Genomic DNA, 22,645 nt, shown 5'->3' with positions numbered 1-22,645 from the left:
CCCTACGGTGGGCGCGCGACAACTACCTCCGGACTGAGATGGCCCGGCAGACCCGGGCCCTGGAGGAGATCGCCGTCCGCAAGCATGGGCGCGAGGACGAGCACGGCGTCGTGATCCTCGACAACGACGACAACGGCGGCGGCGGCGACTACACGCGGTTCTACAGCCTCCTCGGCATGTAAAACTGCAAGGGCGGCGGCCGGCGAGGAGCGGCGAGGCAAGCGAGACGGTGGGCGGGCCTAGTAGTGTGTTTTTTTCTTTTTGTAAAATATTTTAAATATGTATGAGTGGGCGTGTTTGTGTCGTGTTTGGTTGAATTTGGTTTGAAGTCGCCGAAATATGTATGAACTCGCCGAAAATGGTTCAATTTACGCCATGTTTGTGCCGTTTAAAAAATTCCGTGGGCACCGTGACTGGGTGGCATCACGTCCCCAGCGTTCGTTTTGCGCCAGTACGCCTCCAGGAGGCGACTTTTAGCACCTCCTGAGAGGCCAACGGCCGGAGATGCTCTCAGATACACAATGGCCTCGGAAACTTACGAATTCGGGTTCCCATATGCAAAATCACATGTTATTTCTTCCATTCATGTGCCGCCACAAAAGTTCATACATACATCAACACCAAACTACCGTCCACACTCCACAAGACTCGAAAAGGAAAATAAAATACAAACGGCGGGGCGAACACTTTGAAAGTGTCGAAAGTCGAAACCAACCAGAGGCGATCTACATGCGCGGGAAATTCACCGGCGCAGGAGACGCGAGGCCTCGGTGGTAGAGCAGCTCGGTCATGACCTTGTAGGCATGCTGCGTCAGGTGGACGCCGTCCCAGCTAAGGTACTCTTCGGGCCTCGCGCACACCGCCGTCCCCGGCGCGCCGCAGATCCTGTCCATGTCGAAGTTGTACGCGCCGCCGCCCGCGCCGCAGCACGCCTTGGTCGCGGCCGCCGCGTCGAATCCCATCTTGGACGCCCCCCTGAGCATCTGCACGTAGGCCGAGAAGTAGTCGGCGTAGGCGATGGTCGCGGACGGGTAGAGCTGGCGCAGCTCCCGGATGCCCTGCAGCAGCAGCACGTTGTGCATCTGCGCGAAGAGGTTGAGCACCACGAGGCAGCCGTTGCCGTCGTACGCCGCCCGGTCCGTCTCGTTCACGGCCTCGAGGTAGCTCGGCACGCAGCCGAGCGGGAAGTTGCCCGGGATCACCATCCGCGTGGCGCCCATGTCGAGCAGCTCCTTGGCCGCGCCCGTGATGGACTTGACGACCAGCGGGACGAGGGCCAGCGACTCCACCGCGCCGGTTATCATGCGCCCGATGTTGTTGAGGCCGCCGTTGGGCTGAGGGCTGTTCATGGCGAAGGCGTAGTTGTAGTCGTTCCCGCCGATCTCCCCGACCATGACCAGTGAGCTAGCCAGCTTCTCGCGCGCCTCCGAGGGTGTTTTGGCGGTGCTGGCCATGAAATCCTTGAAGCGTTGGAGCTGGACAGCGAGGGAGGTGTTGGTGTGGGTCATGTTGACCCCTATCCTGGCGAGGGCCGCCGTGTCGAGGGCGGTGGCGCCCGTGACGGCGAAGTTGACGCCGTGCGTGAAGTCGGCGCCCTTGTCGAGGAACGGGCTCAGCAACGGCAGCCCAAGATCCTGGGCGAGGAAGTCGATCATGAGGTAGCCGTCGGAGCATCGGCCGGTGGGGCCGCCGATGGCGGAGCCGTAGGGGAGCTTCCCGGTGTGCTCCATCAGCCCGACGGCCCCTTCCCGGATGAAGTTCCCGGTGTCCGATATGGAGTCCCCGAAGTTGTATATGGCCGTGATGCCATCGACCGTCTTCGGCGGCGCCGACGATGGCGCTGGAGAAGATGGGACGGGCCACCCGAGGCAGCCTACTAGGAGGAGTAGCACAACCAGGTAGCGGAGAAGAGCCGGCGAGGCCATCTGATCTTGACTGTCACACAAAGTTGCAGCACGCTGGCTACTGCTAGGTGGTCGGTCGTGTATTGGTAGCGATGGATAGGCAGGTTTTGGTGTGGAAAAGATTGTGAGCGCCGCGCCCTATTTATGCCGTCTGGCTGTGGACAAAGTGACCACCGGTGCAGTTCAGAAACGGATTCCAAGATAGATCTAGGATACCCGTATTTCTCCTACTTAAAAAGAACATAAGGTTCTATCGCCCACCTTATCTTTCATCCAAGGTCTTTCTTCTCTCTCATCTTTTATTAACCTGCCAAATAAAATTATATTTTCTTTGGCAAGGCAGTAACTTCTTACCAAATAACTGATTATTTAGATAACTTCCACCTTATCCTTCGTCCAGCATCTCCTTTCCTCTTGTCTTTTATTGACCTGCTAAATAAAGTTACGTTTCTTTGGCAAGACAATAAGCTTTTACCAAATAACCGATTATCAAATAAAATTCTAAAATTTATTTAGGTAGGTTAATCACAGGCATGAATTGATAAATAATTATTTAGATAATCACATTATTATGGAAGAAATCATGGGCTAACATAGTATAGACTATAGAAAAAGATAAATCTCGAATGTCAGATTTTTGGCATTTGGGGCTGAACGCCCTTTTGACCGTTGGATTCCTGCACGCTATTCAATCCTATGTGTAAAGCGGGGTGGGGTGGGGGAGAAGCCTATGAAAACACGGACAATGAGATGTTTGACATCCTCCCCGATGATGAGGACAGACAGGTGGAAGACTCGGATTCCACCTAGTACGGAAACTACACCCACATGCAGCAGGGCTACACCCATACCGGCATGGGCACACAACAGCAGGATTGGGCCGCCGGACAGGCGAAGGAGGTGAAGGAAATATGCCCTAGAGGCAATAATAAAGTTGTTATTTATATTTCCTTACATCATGATAAATGTTTATTATTCATGCTAGAATTGTATTAACCGGAAACTTAGTACATGTGTGAACACATAGACAAACAGAGTGTCACTAGTTTGCCTCTACTTGACTAGCTTGTTGAATTAATGATGGTTATGTTTCCTAACCATAGACATGAGTTGTCATTTGCGGGATCACATCATTAGAGAATGATGTGATTGACTTGACCCATCCATTAGCTTAGCACGATGATCGTTTAGTTTGTTGCTATTGCTTTCTCCATAACTATACATGTTCCTATGACTATGAGATCATGCAACTTCCGAATATCGGAGGAACACTTTCTGTGCTACCAAACGTCACAACGTAACTGGGTGATTATAAAGGTGCTCTACAAGTGTCTCCGATGGTGTTTGTTGAGTTGGCATGAATCAAGATTGGGATTTGTCACTCTGATTGTCAGAGAGGTATCTCTGGGCCCTCTCGGTAATGTACATCACTATAAGCCTTGCAAGCAATGTAGCTAATGAGTTAGTTACGGGATGTAGCATTACGGAACGAGTAAAGAGACTTGCCAGTAACTGAGATTGAACTAAGTATTGAGATACCGATGATCGAATCTCGGGCAAGTAACATACCGATGACAAAGGGAACAACGTATATCGTTATGCGGTTTGGCCGATAAAGATCTTCGTAGAATATGTAGGAACCAATATGAGCATCCAGGTTCCGCTATTGGTTATTGACCGGAGACATGTCTCGGTCATGTCTACATAATTCTTGAACCCATAGGGTCCGCATGTTTAATGTTCGGTGACGATCGGTATTATGAGTTTATGTGTTTTGATGTACCGAAGGTAGTTCAGAGTCCCGGATTTGATCACGGACATGCCGAGGAGTCTCGAAATGGTCGATACATAAAGATCGATATATTGGATGACTATGTTTGGACATCGGAAGGGTTCCGAGTGAAGTTCAGACATATACCGGAGTACCGGGGGGTTACCGGAACCCCCCGGGGAGTTTAATGGGCCTTATGGGCCTTAGTGGAAAGAGAGGAGGGGCTGCCAGGGCAGGCCGCGCGCCCCTCCCCCTCTGGTCAGAATTGGACTAGGAAGGGGGGCGGCGCCCCCCTTTCCTTCTCCCTCTTTCCTCCTTCCTTCTACTCCTACTACATGGAAAGTGGGGGAATCCTACTCCCGGTGGGAGTAGGACTCCCCATGGGGCGCGCCATAGGAGGGCCAGCCCTCCCCCTCCTCCACTCCTTTATATACGGGGGAGGGGCACCCCATAGACACACAAGTTGATCATTGATCTTTAGCCGTGTGCAGTGCCCCCCTCCACCATAATCAACCTCGGTAATATCATAGCGGTGCTTAGGCGAAGCCCTGTTCCGGTAGAAACATCATCACCGTCATCACGCCGTCGTGCTGACGAAGCTCTCCCTCGAAGCTCTACTGGATCGTGAGTTCGCCGGACGTCACCGAGCCGAACGTGTGCAGATCGCGGAGGTGCCGTATTTTCGGTACTAGATCGGTTGATCGTGAAGACGTACGACTACATCAACCGCGTTGTCATAACGCTTCCGCTTACGGTCTACGAAGGTACGTAGACGATACTCTTCCCTCTCGTTGCTATGCATCACCATGATCTTGCATGTGCGTAGGAATTTTTTTGAAATTACCGTGTTCCCCAACAGGAGGAGGAGGTGGAGGAGAATGAGGATGGCAAGGACGATGATCTGGATGATTTTGGCGGTGATCCGGAGAAGGATGGAGGAGAAAGCTTCAACATGCGGAAGGACGAGCTGTTGTGCAATGCATGGTTGGCCACTAGCCTCGGTCTGATCCATGGCACGGATCAAAAGGGCTCAACTTTTTGGGCTAACATTCACACATGGTTCCATGAACACAAGCATTTTGCACCCTACTCCGATGGGATCATCCGCAACCGTGAACTAAAGTCCCTCAATCATCGATGGTAGAGGCCGTGATGAAGTATTGCGGCCACCTGGTGCATCTCATCGCACGGTGGCCTAGTGGTGCCCAAATTACCGAGCAAGTAAGTTCATTTGACCAGACATGCATAGTTTTGTAGCCAGATATGCATAGTTTTGTTGATCGTTGGCTGGATATGCATAGTTTTCTTGATCATTGGCCGGATATGCATAGTTTTGCTGATCATTTGTCGAATATGCACAGTTTTGTAGCCGGATATGCACAGTTTTGTTGATCATTGGCCTGAAATGCATAGTTTTGTAGGCGGATATGCACAATTTTGTAGCCGGGTATGCATAGTTTTGTTGATCACTGGCCGAAAATGCATAGTTTTGTAGCCGGATATGCATGGTTTTGTTGATCATTGGCCGGATATGCATGGTTTTGTTGATCATTGGATGAATATGCATAGTTTTGTTGACCATTGGCCGGATATGCATAGTTTGGTTCATCACTAGCCGGATATTCATGGTTTTGTTTATCACTAGCCGGATATGCATGATTTTGTTGACAATGTTTTATTTTGTAGCCTTCTTCAAGAAGTTGGAGAAGAAAAACTTCACTATCATGCATTGCTGGTTGAAGTTGAATGGGCAACCGAAGTGGAACCTATTCATAGCCAGGACCGCCACCCAAGTCACCGGGGAAGAAACTGGTGACCCAACTGACCCAACAAAAGAACCACCCAAGAAGGTTAGAAGAGGGTTTCGGGAAAATAAGTGGGAGGAGGAGAGGGCGAAGCGAGAAGGTGTGGCGGTCAAGATGACGGAGAGGTTCGATGACATCTTGTCCAAGGAGAAGGAGGCATACATCAAGTGCTTGGACATTAAGGATGAAAAAAGGGTGGAGAGGTTCAAACTGTTGATGGAGATGACCGAGAAGAAGCTAGCGCTCGAAGAGAAGAGGGCCTTGATCGAAGAGAAGAAGGCCATGCTTGAGGAGAAGAAGACAATACACGAAGAAAAGAAGGTGAAGATCGCAGCCGATGCGGAGGACGCCGACATGTTGTCCTTGAAGGCAGAAAGATGAGTTGGAGAAGAGGGGCGGGGAGCATGAGACGGCGGAGGAGAAGGCTGCATACGCGGCGGCGATGGCACCTTGAGCGTGGAAGAGGTTCGGATTGCCGGTCCGGCAAGGCAGAAAATCTCAATTTTTGGTCGGACTGAATTTTTTTGTGATCAAGCACGTAAAAACTTAAGCATACTTGCATCTTGTTGATTATGATCAGGCTTGTGTTCCGGCGATCTATGGATCAAATTTTTATTTAAATTTTAAATTGTCTTTACTGACAGACATATACTCCCTCCGTTCATTTTTATAAAATGTTTTAAATATTTAAGACAATACCTAAAACAGTTCAATTTCAGCTATCTAAAACTACTTACAAAAGTAACAGCGGGAGTACCATGATTTTAAATTGCATTTACTTACGGACATATACTACTGACATGATAGCGTTTGTATGGCCGGTCCCACATCCAGACTGACCTCCTATTCACGGACGGATGTTGGGGAGCAACTAGTTAACGAGCGCTCCTTCGGGAGCCTTGCAACGATCAGCGCCACTTGGCGCGCTCTCAGCCATTCGCCACGTATCGCGCTCTGGACGCTCCCTTTGGATTTTCTTTTATTGTTCAGCACGCGTTTTCGGCTTTTTAAACGATTTTTTTCCGGAGGTTTTTCGACGTTTTGGTTTTCCCCCGGTCTTTCTTAGCTTTTCGATCAAAAAAATTTGAAAAAATATTATTTTTTCACGAAAAAACGCGTTTTCTTTTTTTTTCCTTTCATGAAAGTCACGGGTTTTCTTCCGCGAGAGGCATGGTTGTGCTTTAGCGAGAGTCACGGCCGTGCCTCTTGGAAACAAAAAAACGCGTTTTCTGTTTTTTTTTCTTTCGCGAGAGTCACGGTTTTGCTTTCGCGAGAGGCACGGTTGTGCTTTCGCGAGAGTTACGGCCGTGCCTCTCGAAAAGGGAAAAACAAAACGCGTTTTCTATTTTTTTCGTTCGTGAGAGTCACGGTTTTGCTTCCGCGAGAGGCACGGTTGTGCTTACGCGAAAGTCACGGCCGTGCCTCTCGGAAAGGGAAAAAGTACACGTTTTCTGTTTTTTTTTCTTTCGCGAGTCACGGTTTTGCTTTCGCGAGAGGCACGGTTGTTCTTTCATGAGAGTCATGGTCGTGCCTCTCGGAAACGAAAAAAAACACATTTTTTGTTTTTTTTTCCTTACACAAGAGTCACGGTTTTGCTTTCACGAGAGGCACGATTGTGATTTTGCGAGTGCCTCTTTTGAAAAGGGAAAAACCATGCTTCCGGTTCGGTTTTTTCGTCCGTTTTTTTCATGAAAAAAAAAGTTCGTCAAAACCTATCAACATGGGATCTAGTTTTGAAGATCTCGACGCGAGAAATTCAATGGTGAAAATGGTTCGAGATTTGGACGCACGGTTTAAGAGATAAAACGTTTTGAATAAATGGATCTACGAAAAAGGGGAAAACTCACAGGTTGCGACAAGTGACGCGCTGCATGTGCTTGTCGCGACCTAGGAAAGTGAAGTGTTCTTTGCAACGAGTACTCCTTAATTAATGATTTCGCGGATGTTGGAGCAAAGTTTCCACGGAATGATCCCTTGTTCACGGACCGCAGCAAATTTACGGGTCCGCGTTAACTGATTTGCATCCGCACTCAGCGACTCTATCTAACTAAACGGTGAAGATGCCCATCTGAGTTCTATCTAACTAAACGGTGAAGATGCCCATCTGAGTTCTATCTAACTAAACGGTGAAGATGCCCATCTTGGTGACGGCACGCAGCTAATTAAGATCGATCCACGGGTGTACGCAGACTGGCTATGTTGTTGTGAGGGAGAATCATCATGATTACCATCTTTCTTTTATAGATAGAGTAGGTAATAATAAATGCAGCATGATTACGATGTCAACTGAAATCTTCCACTATCCAGAAAATCGGTGGCAACGACTTCACGGGAAAATACGAGGAGCCATACCAGCTCACCCACAAACAAAACTGTTCCGTTTACGGCCACACTGAGCAGTACAGTACTACAGATATACAACAGCTAAGCATGTGCCGCTCAGGTGCCGCCAGCGCGCCATCCGGTCACAAGTTCTCCTGTTTGCTGCACTACCGGCCCCATTCTACAGATGTACTAGTAGTATACAGAAGATGTATTAACGAAATGTTTCGTTTATCTCTATGTGCATGCTGGTTGTGTACAAACAAACGCTACAGAGAGCTTGCCTCCGGTGTCAGTTTTACCATTTACCATGCTGCCAGCCTGCTACTGCTAGCTAGGCTCAGGCTGATTGCATGGAGATGCTATCTGTGATGCCTCCTAGTCTTCATACGAAAATTTCAATACATCCCTTTGAAAACAGGATTTGATCGGCAGATGCTTGCACCGTACTCTTCATACTCTGCTTTTGTGTGGCAAGCCTGTTGGAGATAGAAATATGACAGTTGGCTTAGATCAGATACTGAAAATGCAAGTTAAAACAAATCATAGTAAAGATGCTTCGCTATAATACTTAGGCCCTGTTTGGTTCGACTGTGGATTTCTAAAAGCAGCTGTGAAAAATCTGCTGTGGAAAAACAGCTGTGGAAAATCTGATGTGAAAAAGATGTAGGTCATTTGGCAAACCAGCTGATACAGCTTTTTTAGATTTTGGCCCGCAGCGGAATCAGATTTTGGAAAGCACGTCCTGGGCTGCTTCGGCTTTCGATTCAGATTTTGGCAGCGGATTTCTGGAATCAGATTCTGCTGGGTTCGCCCTTTGGTTCAGATTCTGCTGCGCGGCAGCGGAATCCGTTGATGAAAGCTGAACCAAACAGGGCCTTAGGCTTTGGAGTCCATTTTCAAAACTACTTGCTCCAACCTATAACCCTTAGACAAGTTACAACTTTTGATGCATAGCTCAGATCGTTGGTCGAGATTAAAATTTACCCCTTTTTAACTGCAAGGGTAGTATAACCTATTTAATTGTGGCCAGCCCTCTCAAATGCCAATTGCCAGTGGTTCTCTTGCTGCCAGTGCATACATGCTGGCCACATCGAGTAGACATCAGTGGGTGCACGCAGAACGATACGTAATTCATGTGTCTAGGCACGATTTGGGGCTGCTACAGGTTGCAGATTTGGTTTGGATTTACTGGGGAGTTCATGTATGTGTTTGATTTGCACAGATTTGCCTTAATTCCGTTACAGATGGGGGATGGCACAATATCATGGATCAGTTTCACAGTGCCTCCAGGAGTTGTCACTTCCTCAAACAATGCTATCCTACGAAACTGATGGAGGAAGTATTTTCGGAGGACATAGATGGAGACAGGTCACAGGTGTTTGCTGTTGGATACTGGAGTTTCTACTATGGACCTAGCTCCCAATGCAATTGACTTGATTTTCTATCAACGATTGAAGAGAAGCTTGTCCAACATCGTCTGAGATGGTTGGGGCATATTCAGCACAGGAGGCTCCAGTGCATAGCGGACGGCTAAGGCGTGCTAAAAATGTCGAGAGGGAGGTTGGGGTAGACCGAACTTGACATGGGAGGAGTCCGTAAAGAGAGATCTGAAGGACTGGAGGTTTGGAGTATCACCAAAGAACTAGCCATGGACAGGGGTGCGTGGAAGCTAGCTATTCATGTACCAGAACCATGAGTTGGTTGCGCGATCTTATGGCTTTCAGCTCTAGCCTACCCAACTTGTTTGGGACTAAAGGCTTTGTTGTTGTTGTTGTTGTTGTTGTTGTTGTTGTTGTTGTTGTATCTAATCGCATAATCACTTCAGCACGATTTTGAAGTGATCTTTTTTTTTACAGGGACTGAAGCAAAACTCGAACCACACTAACAAATTTCAGGTGATATGAGTTTTCTTACTGCTGTACGGAGACAAAGTTTGAATACCTCATAGAATTCTGCTGTAGAAGCAAGCACCGATCCGCCAAACCAAACCGCATATCTTTGAATTGGATGGCTAACCACGTTTACTTCCACGGGTTGAGCCTGAAACCAACAAATTTAGCTGAATTTTCAAGTTCCAAACCTACAAGAAAGCCATTGCTTTCTGCTGCCAGAAAGAGAAAAAAGAGCAAACAAGGAAAGTTTATACCTTCGCATCTCCACCAAGTCGAGCATTAGATGCACGGACCCGTACATCCACAATCTTTTTCAGGTCCCGCTGTAATCTTCTGTGGAAATCCTTAAACATAGTTGAACCCCCAGACAAGACAATATTCTGTGACATTGAAAGCACACTCAAAATACTGTAATGTCAGAGAAAACAAGGTTTTGATGTACAAACCTTATAAAGTGCCCTCCTTGTGTCAATTGGGGATGATTGGATGCACTTGTCTATAACATCTTGCAAAGGAGTGGTGAAGTCATTGTTGTAAATCTCAGGGTGGAAGAATATCTACAGATATTATGCAGCGCTCTGAGAAGATTGAACTAAAACGAGCTTTGAAATTGAAACAAATCACAAAGAAGTTTCAAGATCCTCCTGAATCTACAGATATTAAAATTGATCTAAAACAAGCATTGAAATTGAAACATGTCACAAATAAGTTTCAAAATGCTCCCAAATATATTGTCTGCAACAGTTACATTGAAACTAGAAAGGACTTCAAATCAAATAAAACTGCATTTTTCTATCCATGATGTCAAGTTTACCATTTTACTATTGTTATAAGTGTAAAATACCCTGAACTTTGCCTCATGTTCACTAATGGTGCTAAAACTTTCAAGCGATTCAAAACAAACCCTGAACTTATGAAACAGGCTCATTTACTTCAAAGTGGTTTTTGCTGATGAGGCGTCCAAGTGACGCCAGTTTTATAGATATGGTAAAAGACAAGCCTAAATAAGACATGACACCACAGAAGTAACTACAGAACACATCAGTGTACTAACCTCAGGGCCCAGGAAGCGCTCGTATCCAATGTCACAGGTGTACGGAGCACCCGTTTTTGGTTTGATGCCAGTCAGGCGTTTTATGTACTTTGAGGGCTCCCTGTCATGCTTATTAAATTCCTGAAACAAACACGAAGATGTAATATGATTATTGTTCTTTTTGGATTGCTTCTTGCCCAAAAAATGATTTAGAGCAGACTAGAAAAAAGATAATAACAATTTAAGAATCAACAGTGGCAGAAAATGTTAAAGAGGAAAAATATTCAACAAAACATCTTAAGAGCAGGAGTGTACACAGTTAAGTCTGCGCCAGCAAGGTATTAATATGCCAATACATAAGCTTGAGTGCTATCTGCTGTACTAGCACAGGTTGCTAACTGTGTTGCTTACAAAAACCTTCAGCTGAGAACAAAAGAGGAAACTTTTTTTCTACAAAGACCTAAAATTTTCTGGAAAATGGAATAACAGATAGTCTATCGATGTTCAACAGCTACAAGCAGCATAATAAACGCCTAATGTACTTAATACCTTCACAATGTCCGAACATGTATAGCAGTACATTTCCTTCGCCCTCCTTGCTACATCAAAAGATTCTTCGGGTGGAATGTGTTCACCTCTTTCCTGCATTCAAGATTGGAAATTCGATAACTCAGTACAGTGTGGTCATTCAGTATGTTACTCCCTCCGTTCCTAAATACAAGTCTTTTAAGAGAATTTAATATGGACTACATATGAATGTATATAGACATAGTTTAGAGTGTAGATTCACTCATTTTGCTCCGTCTGTAGTCCATATTGAAATCTCTAAAAAGACTTATATTTAGGAACGGAGGGAGTACTCTATATGACTATTTGAAGCTAAATAAAAATTATGTATGTCCTTCCTATAGGTGATCTGGTTTCCTTAGTCACAAGATGAGGATAAAGATGAGTTTCAGTCTGTCTTGGATAAAATGCCACTCGAATTCTGGCGATTTAGAGAAACACAATTTCCAAACTTTGAAAAATGCCACTGCAAATTTTGCAAACTTTGAAAAACGCCATGCAGACTTTGAAAAATGCCACTGGAAATGGCATTTTTCAAAGTTTGGAAATTGCAGTGGCGTTTCTCGGAATTGCCAGGATTCGAGTGGCATTTATCAAATTAACCCTTGTTTCAATGCGCATGACTGAGAACATTATTCAGAACTATTTTATCACTTCCTGCTGATGATAATAAAATAAAAGGTTAAGTACTATCTTCTGACTGTGGAAACTACCTTCATAAGTTGCTGAATAAACTGGGTAACATCCTTGCCTGTAAGTGGGATAGAACTGATACTGTTCCCAATGACATACCCATCAGCAACAGGAACAATGTGGGTAGCTCCATCACCCACATCAACCACAACACCTGTCATTTCACACTGAAAGCACAGCATGAAGTTCCACAATAAATATCCAGTCTGATGATAGCTTAACAGGGGAAGTAAGAAATCAATAGTAAAGATTCAAGAATGTAGCACAAACTGCAAAAGTGGATGGAGCAACAAAATATGCAAATATTATGTGAATCGAGAATGCATGATTCCTATGTGTTAGATTACACCACACTGGATGGAAGGGAGAGGGAGGGGATCTGCAAACATCTAGTAAGCTAATGTCAGTACACGCAGCTAATAGATGACCATGTGGAGCAAATACGAGTACATCATGTTTAACATTTCAAGTCAATGTTGGCAAGCTCAACAACCAAATTGTGTTGGATTCTAGCGCACTCAACATGCCAGACCCAAGGAAAATAGGGTAGTAGAAATGGTAGCAAGCACTGTCATTTCGGCGAAAGCATGCACTGGACCAGGTTTATACAGACATAATATGGATGCAGGTTTAGTTGGGGATAGGTGTATATGATAACAAAACGGATAACATATGTTGACGGAAAATATGATAAAAACAAAGCTGCATGAAGGACTGCTGTTGTGAGACTGTTATTACTTACTATAAAGCAAAGACTCCCAATATTTCTCGATCCTAAATCCAAATCGAGGTGCATGACTAGCAGAACACTAACAAATCGTCTTTAATGCCTTAAGTAACCCCGTCCAACTAGATCAGTCCATTCGATCCTCTTCTGATTCCAACTCGAACTTAATTGCTCAAGTAGCAGCTAGCCTAGCAGTCAACTCCACAGATGGACATCTTCTACCGCAAGGAGTAGTGCAGAACCAGGAGGGCATCAATGAGTTAATCTGCCGGGTTCTCAATGTTTATTAATGACGGTACAGTGAACATCAATAACATCTTACTCCGAAGGAAACCCACCGACTAACTTGGTGTAATAAGACAAAGGAGCGATAGTTAGGCTATCGAGCACCATGGTACTCGGTATTTTTTTTTAAATCTAAAAAGATGTTTATAAGTCTCAAAAATTTCCAATTTTTTTTCTAACATTACATATAGATGTTTTCAACATATCATGTAAAATTATATGTTGATTTATAGGGTACACAGAATAATGTGTCTCCAAAAACAGCAAAAGTTAACTTCATTTTGATCAACATATTTATCTTATTTATGACACCACAGATGAAAGATACATTGATGAACATATGTACACAAATACTGCATATCTATAAGTACATGTACAAAAGATTTCAGGGTTTTTTTGTAGTCTCAAAATAATATTTTTGATTTTTTCAAGAAAGGGCTCCATGTAACCTGGGATCCATTTTGCTTTTTCAAATGTTATAGTCCCTTCCTATATCAATAACACGCAGAATGCGCGTGAAAAGAATGGAGGATACCATATCTGGCTGCATAGCAGACCTCTAATTTGGTCGATTTTTCACGTTGTATGTATCGACTTCTTAAATTATAGTGGTGAAATTTTCCTACGGAGTTCTCACTTGGTTTTCGTAAATATATTTCCTTCACGCGTTTATAATATGCACCAACACAAAAGCATCAAGAATTACGAGTCGAGGAGTCGAGCCGAGGTTGAGACTCATAGACTAATCGATCGTGACTAGTCTACACTACTGCTGGACTAGTCGACATGGTATTGCAGTACTCAGCTTACAGTACTCAACTAATAATACCTAGTATGTAGTATATACTATATATTACAGTACAATATACAATAAAAATTGAGTTGATCCATAGGAGGATCACAGCAGCATAGGAGAACAGCAAGAGAGGAGCACAAGCAGAGGGGTGGATCCAGGGGAGGAGCAGAATCAGCGGACAGAGATCGTCGCAATGCTCCTGGGCACCGCTGGCGGGGGTCAATGGGCGGCGGCCTAGTCCCAGGTGAGGCGGCTCATTGTGGAGCAAGCCTGGAAAGCTAGGATTGCAACCCCTCCTAGATGCACATTTTAGAAATTATATGCAAAATAAGCGGATGTACACATTTTTGTGCAACACCAGGCTTAGCGTGCAAGGTGGCTGACTAAGAAATAATGATTTTTTAGGCCACCAAAAAATAAAAAATCCATGCAAAAACACAGCACTCTTGTTTATTGCACATGCAGGGTGTTTAATTGCCTCATATTTCAAGTTTGTAACAGTGTGTAGTACCGAATTTTTTATATTGGTTGGATACTACTCCCTCTGTAAACTAATATAAGACCATTTAGATCACTACTTTAGTGATCTATAAACGGTCTTATATTAGTTTACAGAGGTACTTGCTATTTCTCCGTCTCTTTCTTAGTAGAGAAAACATGTGCTCTATCTCATGTGGCGATACCTTGTTGAATTTGTTAAAATTCCTTCCTGATATCTAGGAGATATTTTTGAAACATTTCCTAAATTTCTAGAGGGGAAGGCTGCATGCTAGCGTTGATTCATGTGGCCGCTACGGCTCTCTGCAGCAGTAGCCCATGGCCACAGAAGATTCGGATCATGTGAGAATTGCTTAAATCCTTTCTAGACTGCCATCTGACGCAATGCAGGAGGAGGATAGTGTACCGATGAGACCCACCGGAACCCCTGGGGCATGGACCATCAGATTACCAGATCAAGTGGTATGTACACTGCCATGTTGTCACAGATTTAAGTCCTTCCAATGCAAGCCGTCCAATCGGGAAGATCCAATGGCTCACATCCCCCAACTAGTGAGTTTAACGGTACATTTTGTAATTGCGGACCTTATGGCTCTACAGCATATAACCTACAATTCCATCAAGGTACATATCCGGGTTTAAGTATCTATTTGTAACTTCGAACAAGGGATGAGCAGATGATAATTAGTTTTCAGATGCTCAATACTAAACTATAGCAGCCAAAATCTGGGACCAGTGACACTGGAAGCACCACTTAATACTTAATAGCATTTGCCATGCTGTTACTCGTAAGAAATCTAATATGAAAGGAAGTCTTAGTGGTACGCAGTATTCCCCAGGACACGATACATGGTGAATGTCCAACACAAGAGATTACATAGCATAACCTAGAGTATTCTACATTGACAGAACAGAACAAACGAGGTAATTGAAAAGGGAACCACTATAAATCTTGCTCGTCGGAAATGTGCAATACAGCAGTAAAACTATACTGAAATGGCCAGTTTCAGAGTTCAGACTCAGAAAATCCAAAGCTCAATGACCACAAGAGAAAACTCTGACGACTAACCTTGGTTGTTGTGTATCCTGCGGCTAGGGCAAGGACGGGTTGAACCGCTATGTACAGACCAGGCACATTGAACGTCTCAAACATGATCTCCCCAGTGTACTCCCGGGTTTCTGGAGGAGTCAGTGGGCTCTCGGTCAGCAGGAAATAGTGATCTTCTGGGTCACACCTGAGGTAATTGAAAATGCATTGCTGCCAGAACTTCTCCATGGTGTCCCAGTTGTCAACCTGAACAGTTAATTTTCAGCCCAAATTAACGAAGATCACACATGAACACACGCAGATGACGGTTCCAAAACAATCAACATTCGGCACTGCGGTACTACAATCGGCACCCACCTGACCGTTGCGAATGGGGTAGCTCAAGCTGTATGTGCTGCTGGAACGGGACCGGGCTAAAGCCTCCTCCCCTATTAAGAAGTCGAGATCGGCCATGACGCCCGCGCTGTGCTGCGCCAGCCAGTTCCCCTTGGCGGTGGCCCTCGTCTGGTCGGAGAAGGATTCGTTGACGGCGACGGCGGTGGGGGTGATGAAGCAGGGCTCCACGTTCCCGGCGAACCCCATCTTGGTGTAGCTGCCACGGTTACTTGGATCAGCATCGTGCGTTCAACCCACGCGCATTTCCGCGCACAGATCTGGTGAGCCTGAAGGACAGAGATGCGTACCCGGTGCCGTTGTCGATGACGACGGCGGGGCGTGAGGTGGGGTCCATCGTGGTGCGGGGGCGGAGGCAGACGATGTCAGCGGCGGCAGCACCAGGTTGCGACTGGCGAGAGGAAAGTCGGCGGTGGGAGGAAACGGTTGCGGGCGGCGGCCACCGTCGCAGCGGCGAGCATGCCAGCACCAGGCCCCACCGACCGGCACTAGTGGTAGTAACCACCACCAAGGGGGCCGAGCTTGGGCTGGTTGGTGCGGGGTCGAGAGCGCGAGAGGGGACTAGAAGCTTGGAGAAGAAGGGAGATAATCGAGGAATCTGGAGCGAGATTAGCTCGCGCTTGTGCCTGGCTTTGGGTTTGGGGTTGCTTTGCCTGGGTTTGTCGGGGTAGAGAGCGAGCGTGTTGCTGAATGCTGATGCTGCTGGTGTCCTCCGGTGTTGTTCTTTCTCGGGTTGGTGCGGTGACGGTGTGGCGTGGCGTGGGGGCGTGCAGGATGAGTACTACTTACAGCCACAGCAGTGGGCACGTACTCGAATTTCGGCGTTTAGCAGCTGACAGGTGGGCCTGGAGGACGTCTTTTACGCTGATAGGTGGGCCTGACGCGACAGTGGAGAATATTTTGGCCCTCCGTGTCAGGTGAGCAAAAATTGGACGTGGATTTGCCATTAAACTAACAGAAGAATCACCACGTGACACATGCGTAATAAGCAATCTAAACAATTTATCTAAGAAAACTTACAGAAGATTTATTTACCATTATGCTGTCGTAGCTTTTTCAGTAGAAGTAATGTAGAATCAAAATTATTGACTAGAGAAAGAAAAGACAATAGTGGGGTGGATGCAAGATTTAAGGCCAACTCCACCGCGCGACCTCATCTTGTCCGGATGCGTCTGTTTGGGGTAGAACGGACGAATAGCGCGGCCCAACGCGTGGCCCCAAACGTACAAATATCCGGATTCCGTCCGTTTTCGGCCCATTCCCGAGCCAAACTTGCACCGAGTTTGGTGCGAAACGGACATGGACATCACGCGGACGGCCTCGCCGCACGCCCTTGTCCTCCCATGACCCGTCTGTCGGGGACACTAGCAGTCCCTTCGCTTCCAACGCCTCCACCCCCTCTTCCCGCCCCGCCCCGCCTTCGGCGCCGCCGTTATTCTCCGACCGCCTCCTCACCGTGCAGCCGTTGGCCGTCCATACTAAACCACGCCCACATGGCCGCCACCATGCCCGCGCGTTCGCCGTAGTTTTGGTCGTCGCCGTCGTTACCGCTGGCAGAGGGGATACGACCACCGGCGACGTACCACGACGGCCGCGGCAGCTTCCGACGGGAGCTCCAGAGCGACCAGTAGCCGGCTGGCAACCACCCCTACTGCGTCGAGGTGATCATCGCGGCCTCTTTGCCACCACGATCGCAAGGTGTTCGACACTTTGCCCACAAAGGTATGGACAGTGAAGATGAGTTTTTCTTCCACCACTTTATTTGTTCATAGGACGATTCGTCGTCGGATGATGAAGATCTTGTAGCGGTTGCACTGGTCGTTCACAACCACATTCAACGGCAGCTTCCTCGGTATAAGGGATCAGTCACTGGCTGTGTCCCCAATCTGAACCGCAACAGGGAGAGAGGCCACGCCCTACTCTATGCCGATTACTTTTCCAACACCCCGCTCTTCAAGCAGGATAAATCCCGTCGCCGTTTTCGAATGGCATGGCATGTGTTCAATCGTATCCGAGAGGGAGTGGTTGCTCATGACACATACTTCGAGTGCAAGACGGATGCTCTTGGCAAGCTTGGATTCTTCTCTTATCAGAAATGCACCGCGACCATTCGCATGTTTGCATATGGAATTCCAGGCGATCTGGTGGATGACTATGTGCGTATGAGTGAGACAACATGTCTGATGTCAATGCTGTGATGGAGGTGTTTGGCCTTGAGTACTTGAGGCAGCCAACTGCCGCTGATACAGAGAGATTGTTGGCGACCAACACAGCTAGAGGCTTTCCAGGCATGCTTGGCAACATAGATTGTATGCATTGGGAGTGGAAGAATTGTCCATTTGCTTGGCAGGGCCGATACAAAGGGCATGTCAAGGCATGCACTGTCATATTAGAAGCGGTGGCTTCGCAGGATCTTTGGATGTGGCATTCTTTCTTCGGCATGGCAGGTTCTCATAATGATATCAACGTGCTGCAGCGTTCTCCAGTCTTCGCAAGGCTTCCAGAAGACCACTCCCCACCTGTCAAATTTGAGATCAACGGCCACCAGTACAACAATGGATACTATCTAGCTGATGGTATATATCATCAGTGGTCAACTTTTGTGAGGACAATCTCGAAACCCCAAGGTAAGAAGAGAAATAGATTTTCCCAAATGCAAGAGAGTGCTAGAAAGAATGTGGAACATGCTTTTGGTGTGCTTCAATCCCGGTGGGGTATCGTTCGAAACCCTGCACTGTCATGGGATGAAACGAAGCTTTGGGAGGTGATGACTGCTTGTATGATCATGCACAACATGATCGTCGAGGACGAGCGTGATGAGAGTATCTTCGACCAAGGATTTTATTATCAAGGTGAAAATGTTGAGCCCCTGCACCAAGAACTGGCCACATTTGAACAGTTTGTTCAATTCCACCGTGAGCTGTGTGATTGGCACACTCATTTGAATCTTCAAAATGACTTGGTTGAGCACGTGTGGGATCACATTGGCAACCAATAGATGTATTGGTTTATTTTATATTTAGTGAAGATATTTTCAATTTGGTTGTAAAACTATTTTATTAGAGACAATTTCAATTGGGTTGTAAAACAATTTTTTATTTTGAGACAAATATTTGAACGTGCAAACTAGTTTTGATATGAAAATATGGGCATTTTTGGTCCTGGCGGACAGGATGGGGCAAAAGGATGCGACCGCGCGCTGGGCGCACGGCCACCGCATCTCAGGATAGGCCCGGACACGACCCCATCTCCCTACCCAAAGGGACAAAATCCGGCCAAACCGGACGTCCATTTGGGGTCGCGCGGTGGACGTCCAAAGGGACAAGCAGCGAACCAACCTGTGGTTGGATGGCTAGAGGGACTGTGGTATCTCCATCCCACCAAGATTCAAGTCCTAGTGCTCGCAATATTTCTGGATTTATTTTAGGATTTCCGGCGACGTGCTTTCAATGGGAGAAGATGTTTCCGTCGTCGACAAGGTGTGCGTGTTTGCATTCATAGGGGTGAGTATATGCGCATAAGTATGAGCGCTTACGCCTGTACTGTATTTAAAAAAAGATTTAAGCATCTTTTTTTTTCAAAAAACACAATTCTTCCAAGAAATCTAAGTAAAGTGAGCAAAGCATCTTTCTGATGTGACATTACTAAGTTGACGTCAGCAACTAATTGTGGTCTCCTTTGTTAATCGTTTCTGCTATTTTTTAGGCAAATGTGTTTTCAATTTTTTTTAACACGGTATATACGTAAGCGCTCATATATACGTGCATACACTCACCCCTATGAACATATACACACACAAATATTCCTATGAGCACCTTCGAAAAACTGAGCCGATATGTCATCTTGAAATTTTACAAAATCGTCATAGGTGCCTCGTCGACAAGGGAAACGTCTTCTTTCACTGAACAAGCATCGCCGGAAATTTTGAAGTAAATCCAGAATAAATGCGAGCACCAGGACTTGAACACTGATGGCTTGGAGATACCACTGTCCTCCTAACCATCCAGCTACAGATTGATTCGTAAATGTGTTTTCACGCGTGTGTGTGTTTTTATGCGGCTACCCCCTTCAGCCCACCACAACTTGGCCCATCATACAAACCCCCCAGCCTTCAGACGCCAGATAAGGAATGGAAAGGAAAAAAGGAAAAGAAACGATTTGTTATAGTCAATTCTATTTGCAAAGAAGCTCTCAAAATAGAAAACATTTTGGTGAATATTCATTTATGAGCCCAGACTCATCTGCACCCGGTCAAGAAAAAATTCAAAACAAATACAAAAAATTCAAACAAATCCAATTTTTTTTATCACGGTAGATAATTTGGTGCGCGGGTGCGCTCCAAATTTCAGATCATTTGGACTTATGAGTAGCTCTTAGCAAAAAAAAAAATTGAGTCAGAACAGTAAAAAAATTTATAGACCCTAAATTTGTCTTTTTTGTTAAGAGCTACTCAAATGTCCAAATGGTCTGAAATTTGGAGCGCACCACCAAATTATCTACCATACAAAAAAATTAGAATTTTTTGAATTTTTCTAGTATTTGTTTTGAATTTGTTCTTCAACGTGGGTGCAGATGAGCCTGGGCACCGAATCGCTGCTCTCACATTTTGGGAGCTAGAAAGAAAATGGGTTACATAGTTTCTATTCATTAAAATTGTTAAGTTGCTTTTACAGAAACGGATACACAATATGGTCGGTTAAAAAGTGTTAAAGTTGTTTTCAAAAAAACTTAGGCAAAATGAAAAATATTTGTTCGGTTTAAGTTCGAGTGTTTAAAAAAAACTTAGACTAACAAAGGATAGGCATGTTGAGGGTGGACTTGCAACTAGGGCAAGGGTCAAGGGTGACAAGTTGCACGTCGTTGGTTGTATGCAACTAGGTGAAGGTCGGGGGAAAGTTGCATGTCAGGGTGGACTTGCAACTCGGACAAGGGTGAGGGGCAAATTTGTGTGTCGGGGGTAAACTTGCAACTAGGACAAAGAGTCGGGGTCGAATTGTGTGTCAAGGGTGGAGTTGCAACTAAGACAAGGTTGAGACAAGTTGTGTATCGGGGGTTGACTTGCAACTAAGTCGGGGGTTGAAGTTAGTTGCGTTTTAAGGGTGAACTTGCAACTGGGTCGTGGTTCGGGGCAAGTTGCATGTCGAGGGCACACTTACAACTGGGTCAGGATTTAGGGCAAGTTGTGTGTCTAGGGCACACTCCCAACTACAAGGACAAAAAATGGGGGTGAGGATGGCGAGTTGCATGTTGATGGTGGATTTTCAACCCGGACAAGGATTGAGGACGGCAGGTTGCATGCCATCGGTTGTATGAAACTAGGTCGGTCAGGGCAAAGTTGCATGTCGATGGTGGATTGGCAACTAAGACAAAGGGTTGGGGATAAGTTATGTGTTGAGGGTGGATCTGCAACTAGGACAAGGTCCGGGGACAAGTCGTGTGTCGAAGGTGAATTTGCAATTGACACAAAGGGTCGAGAGGCTAGTTGTGTGTCAAGAATGGAACTACAACCGGGATAAGATCCGGGGGCAGGGTGCATGTTGAAGTGGACTTGCAACTGTTACAAAAGGTCACTCCAAAAATATTAAAAATTACTTGGAATTATTAATATTTAGAATACCTTAGTATGGAATTATAAATGTGTTTTGATACATGGAATTGCTTTACATATTTAGCATGGAATTATTACTTGTTGGAACATACTTAAGTAATACATGCTTAAGGAAGTTGGTTGACTATCAGTCAAATACAATATAATATGTATATTGGAAGGACTGCTCGGGTACATGATAATCGGAAGGAGTTAAATCATATAGTTAGATTAGTCATAATATTGATCTACATAACTAGAGGAATTTAACACTCTATTATGGCGTGTTGCTCACAACCGCGTGCTCCGGAGACATAACGGGTAGAATCTATTAACAGACAAATTTGATCATGGTTGGTAATTTGATCTGGACTCTATCCTATAAAATAGTTGAAAAGACTAGGAATCTTATCTCTATAAGAGGTGGACTCTTTGGAAAAAAACAGTATAAGAAGGTCCCTACCTTGAGCCTCGGATATGCAAATTGTGAGCTACACCACGAAAAAACGCAGTGGAATAGGAGGTAGACCACATACCCTAAATTTCTAACAACTAGGTCAGGAGGCGAAGACAAGTTACATGAAGAGGATAGGCTTTCAACTGGATCCGAGTTTGGGCACAAGTTGCATGGTGATACGTGAAGGAAATATGCCCTAGAGGCAATAATAAAGTTGTTATTTATATTTCCTTATATCATGATAAATGTTTATTATTCATGCTAGAATTGTATTAACCGGAAACTGAGTACATGTGTGAATACATAGACAAACAAAGTGTCACTAGTATGCCTCTACTTGACTAGCTCGTTGATCAAAGATGGTTAAGTTTCCTAGCCATAGAGATGAGTTTTCATTTGATTAACGGGATCACATCATTAGAGAATGATGTGATTGACATGACCCATGTGTTAGCTTAGCACGTTGATCGTTTAGTTTGTTGCTATTGCTTTCTTCATGACTTAAACATGTTCCTATGACTATGAGATTATGCAACTCCCGAATACCGGAGGAACACTTAGTGTGCTATCAAACGTCACAACGTAACTGGGTGATTATAAAGATGCTCTACAGGTGTCTCCGATGGTGTTTGTTGAGTTGGCATAGATCAAGATTAGGATTTGTCACTCTAAGTGTCGGAGAGGTGTCTCTGGGCCCTCTCGGTAATGCACATCACAATAATCCTTGCAAGAAATGTGATAATGAGTTAGTTGCGGGATGATGCATTACAAAATGAGTAAAGAGACTTGCCGGTAATGAGATTGAACTAGGTATTGAGATACGGACGATCGAATCTCGGGCAAGTAACATATCGATGACAAAGG

The 22,645-nt window shown here is 45.5% G+C and overlaps 2 protein-coding genes and 1 pseudogene across 2 annotated transcripts; 1 reads left to right on the top strand and 2 right to left on the bottom strand.

Annotated features, from left to right (window-relative positions):
- Window positions 1–554: 554 nt before the first annotated feature.
- On the bottom strand, window positions 555–2,061 carry LOC125529061 (acetylajmalan esterase 2 pseudogene; annotated as a pseudogene).
- A 5,693-nt stretch (window positions 2,062–7,754) lies between these two features.
- Window positions 7,755–16,487, bottom strand: LOC125529062 (actin-related protein 3). The gene is made up of 10 exons (XM_087528027.1): window positions 16,028–16,487; window positions 15,702–15,936; window positions 15,366–15,590; window positions 12,011–12,157; window positions 11,280–11,372; window positions 10,752–10,871; window positions 10,144–10,254; window positions 9,952–10,077; window positions 9,747–9,845; window positions 7,755–8,281 (listed from the first exon to the last, which is right to left on the bottom strand). The coding sequence occupies exons 1-10, from the start codon at window positions 16,072–16,074 to the stop codon at window positions 8,201–8,203; spliced, it is 1,284 nt and encodes a 427-aa protein (XP_087384153.1). The 5' UTR covers window positions 16,075–16,487; the 3' UTR covers window positions 7,755–8,200.
- A 1,426-nt stretch (window positions 16,488–17,913) lies between these two features.
- LOC147965312 (uncharacterized) lies at window positions 17,914–18,735 on the top strand. Its single transcript, XM_087530404.1, has one exon. The coding sequence runs from the start codon at window positions 17,914–17,916 to the stop codon at window positions 18,733–18,735; it is 822 nt and encodes a 273-aa protein (XP_087386530.1).
- Window positions 18,736–22,645: the final 3,910 nt, after the last annotated feature.

The sequence above is a fragment of the Triticum urartu genome, chromosome 6A (assembly GCF_056163025.1).
Source record: "Triticum urartu cultivar PI428250 chromosome 6A, HENAU_Tu73, whole genome shotgun sequence".
Classification (NCBI taxonomy): domain Eukaryota; kingdom Viridiplantae; phylum Streptophyta; class Magnoliopsida; order Poales; family Poaceae; genus Triticum; species Triticum urartu.
The sequence above is the reverse complement of the archived record's forward strand: the minus strand, read 5'-3'. Positions and strand labels throughout refer to the sequence as shown.

What these genes read in the sequence shown, in the direction of transcription:
- LOC125529062 (XM_087528027.1), bottom strand. Translation starts at nt 16,074, where the DNA reads ATGGACCCCACCTCACGCCCCGCCGTCGTCATCGACAACGGCACCGG. An exon ending in GTCATCGACAACGGCACCGG is followed by an intron (nt 15,937 to 16,027) that starts GTACGCATCTCT and finishes TAACCGTGGCAG; the next exon opens with CTACACCAAGATGGGGTTCG. An exon ending in TTATTCAGCAACTTATGAAG is followed by an intron (nt 11,373 to 12,010) that starts GTAGTTTCCACA and finishes TCTTGAATGCAG; the next exon opens with GAAAGAGGTGAACACATTCC.
- LOC147965312 (XM_087530404.1), top strand. Translation starts at nt 17,914, where the DNA reads ATGTCTGATGTCAATGCTGTGATGGAGGTGTTTGGCCTTGAGTACTTG.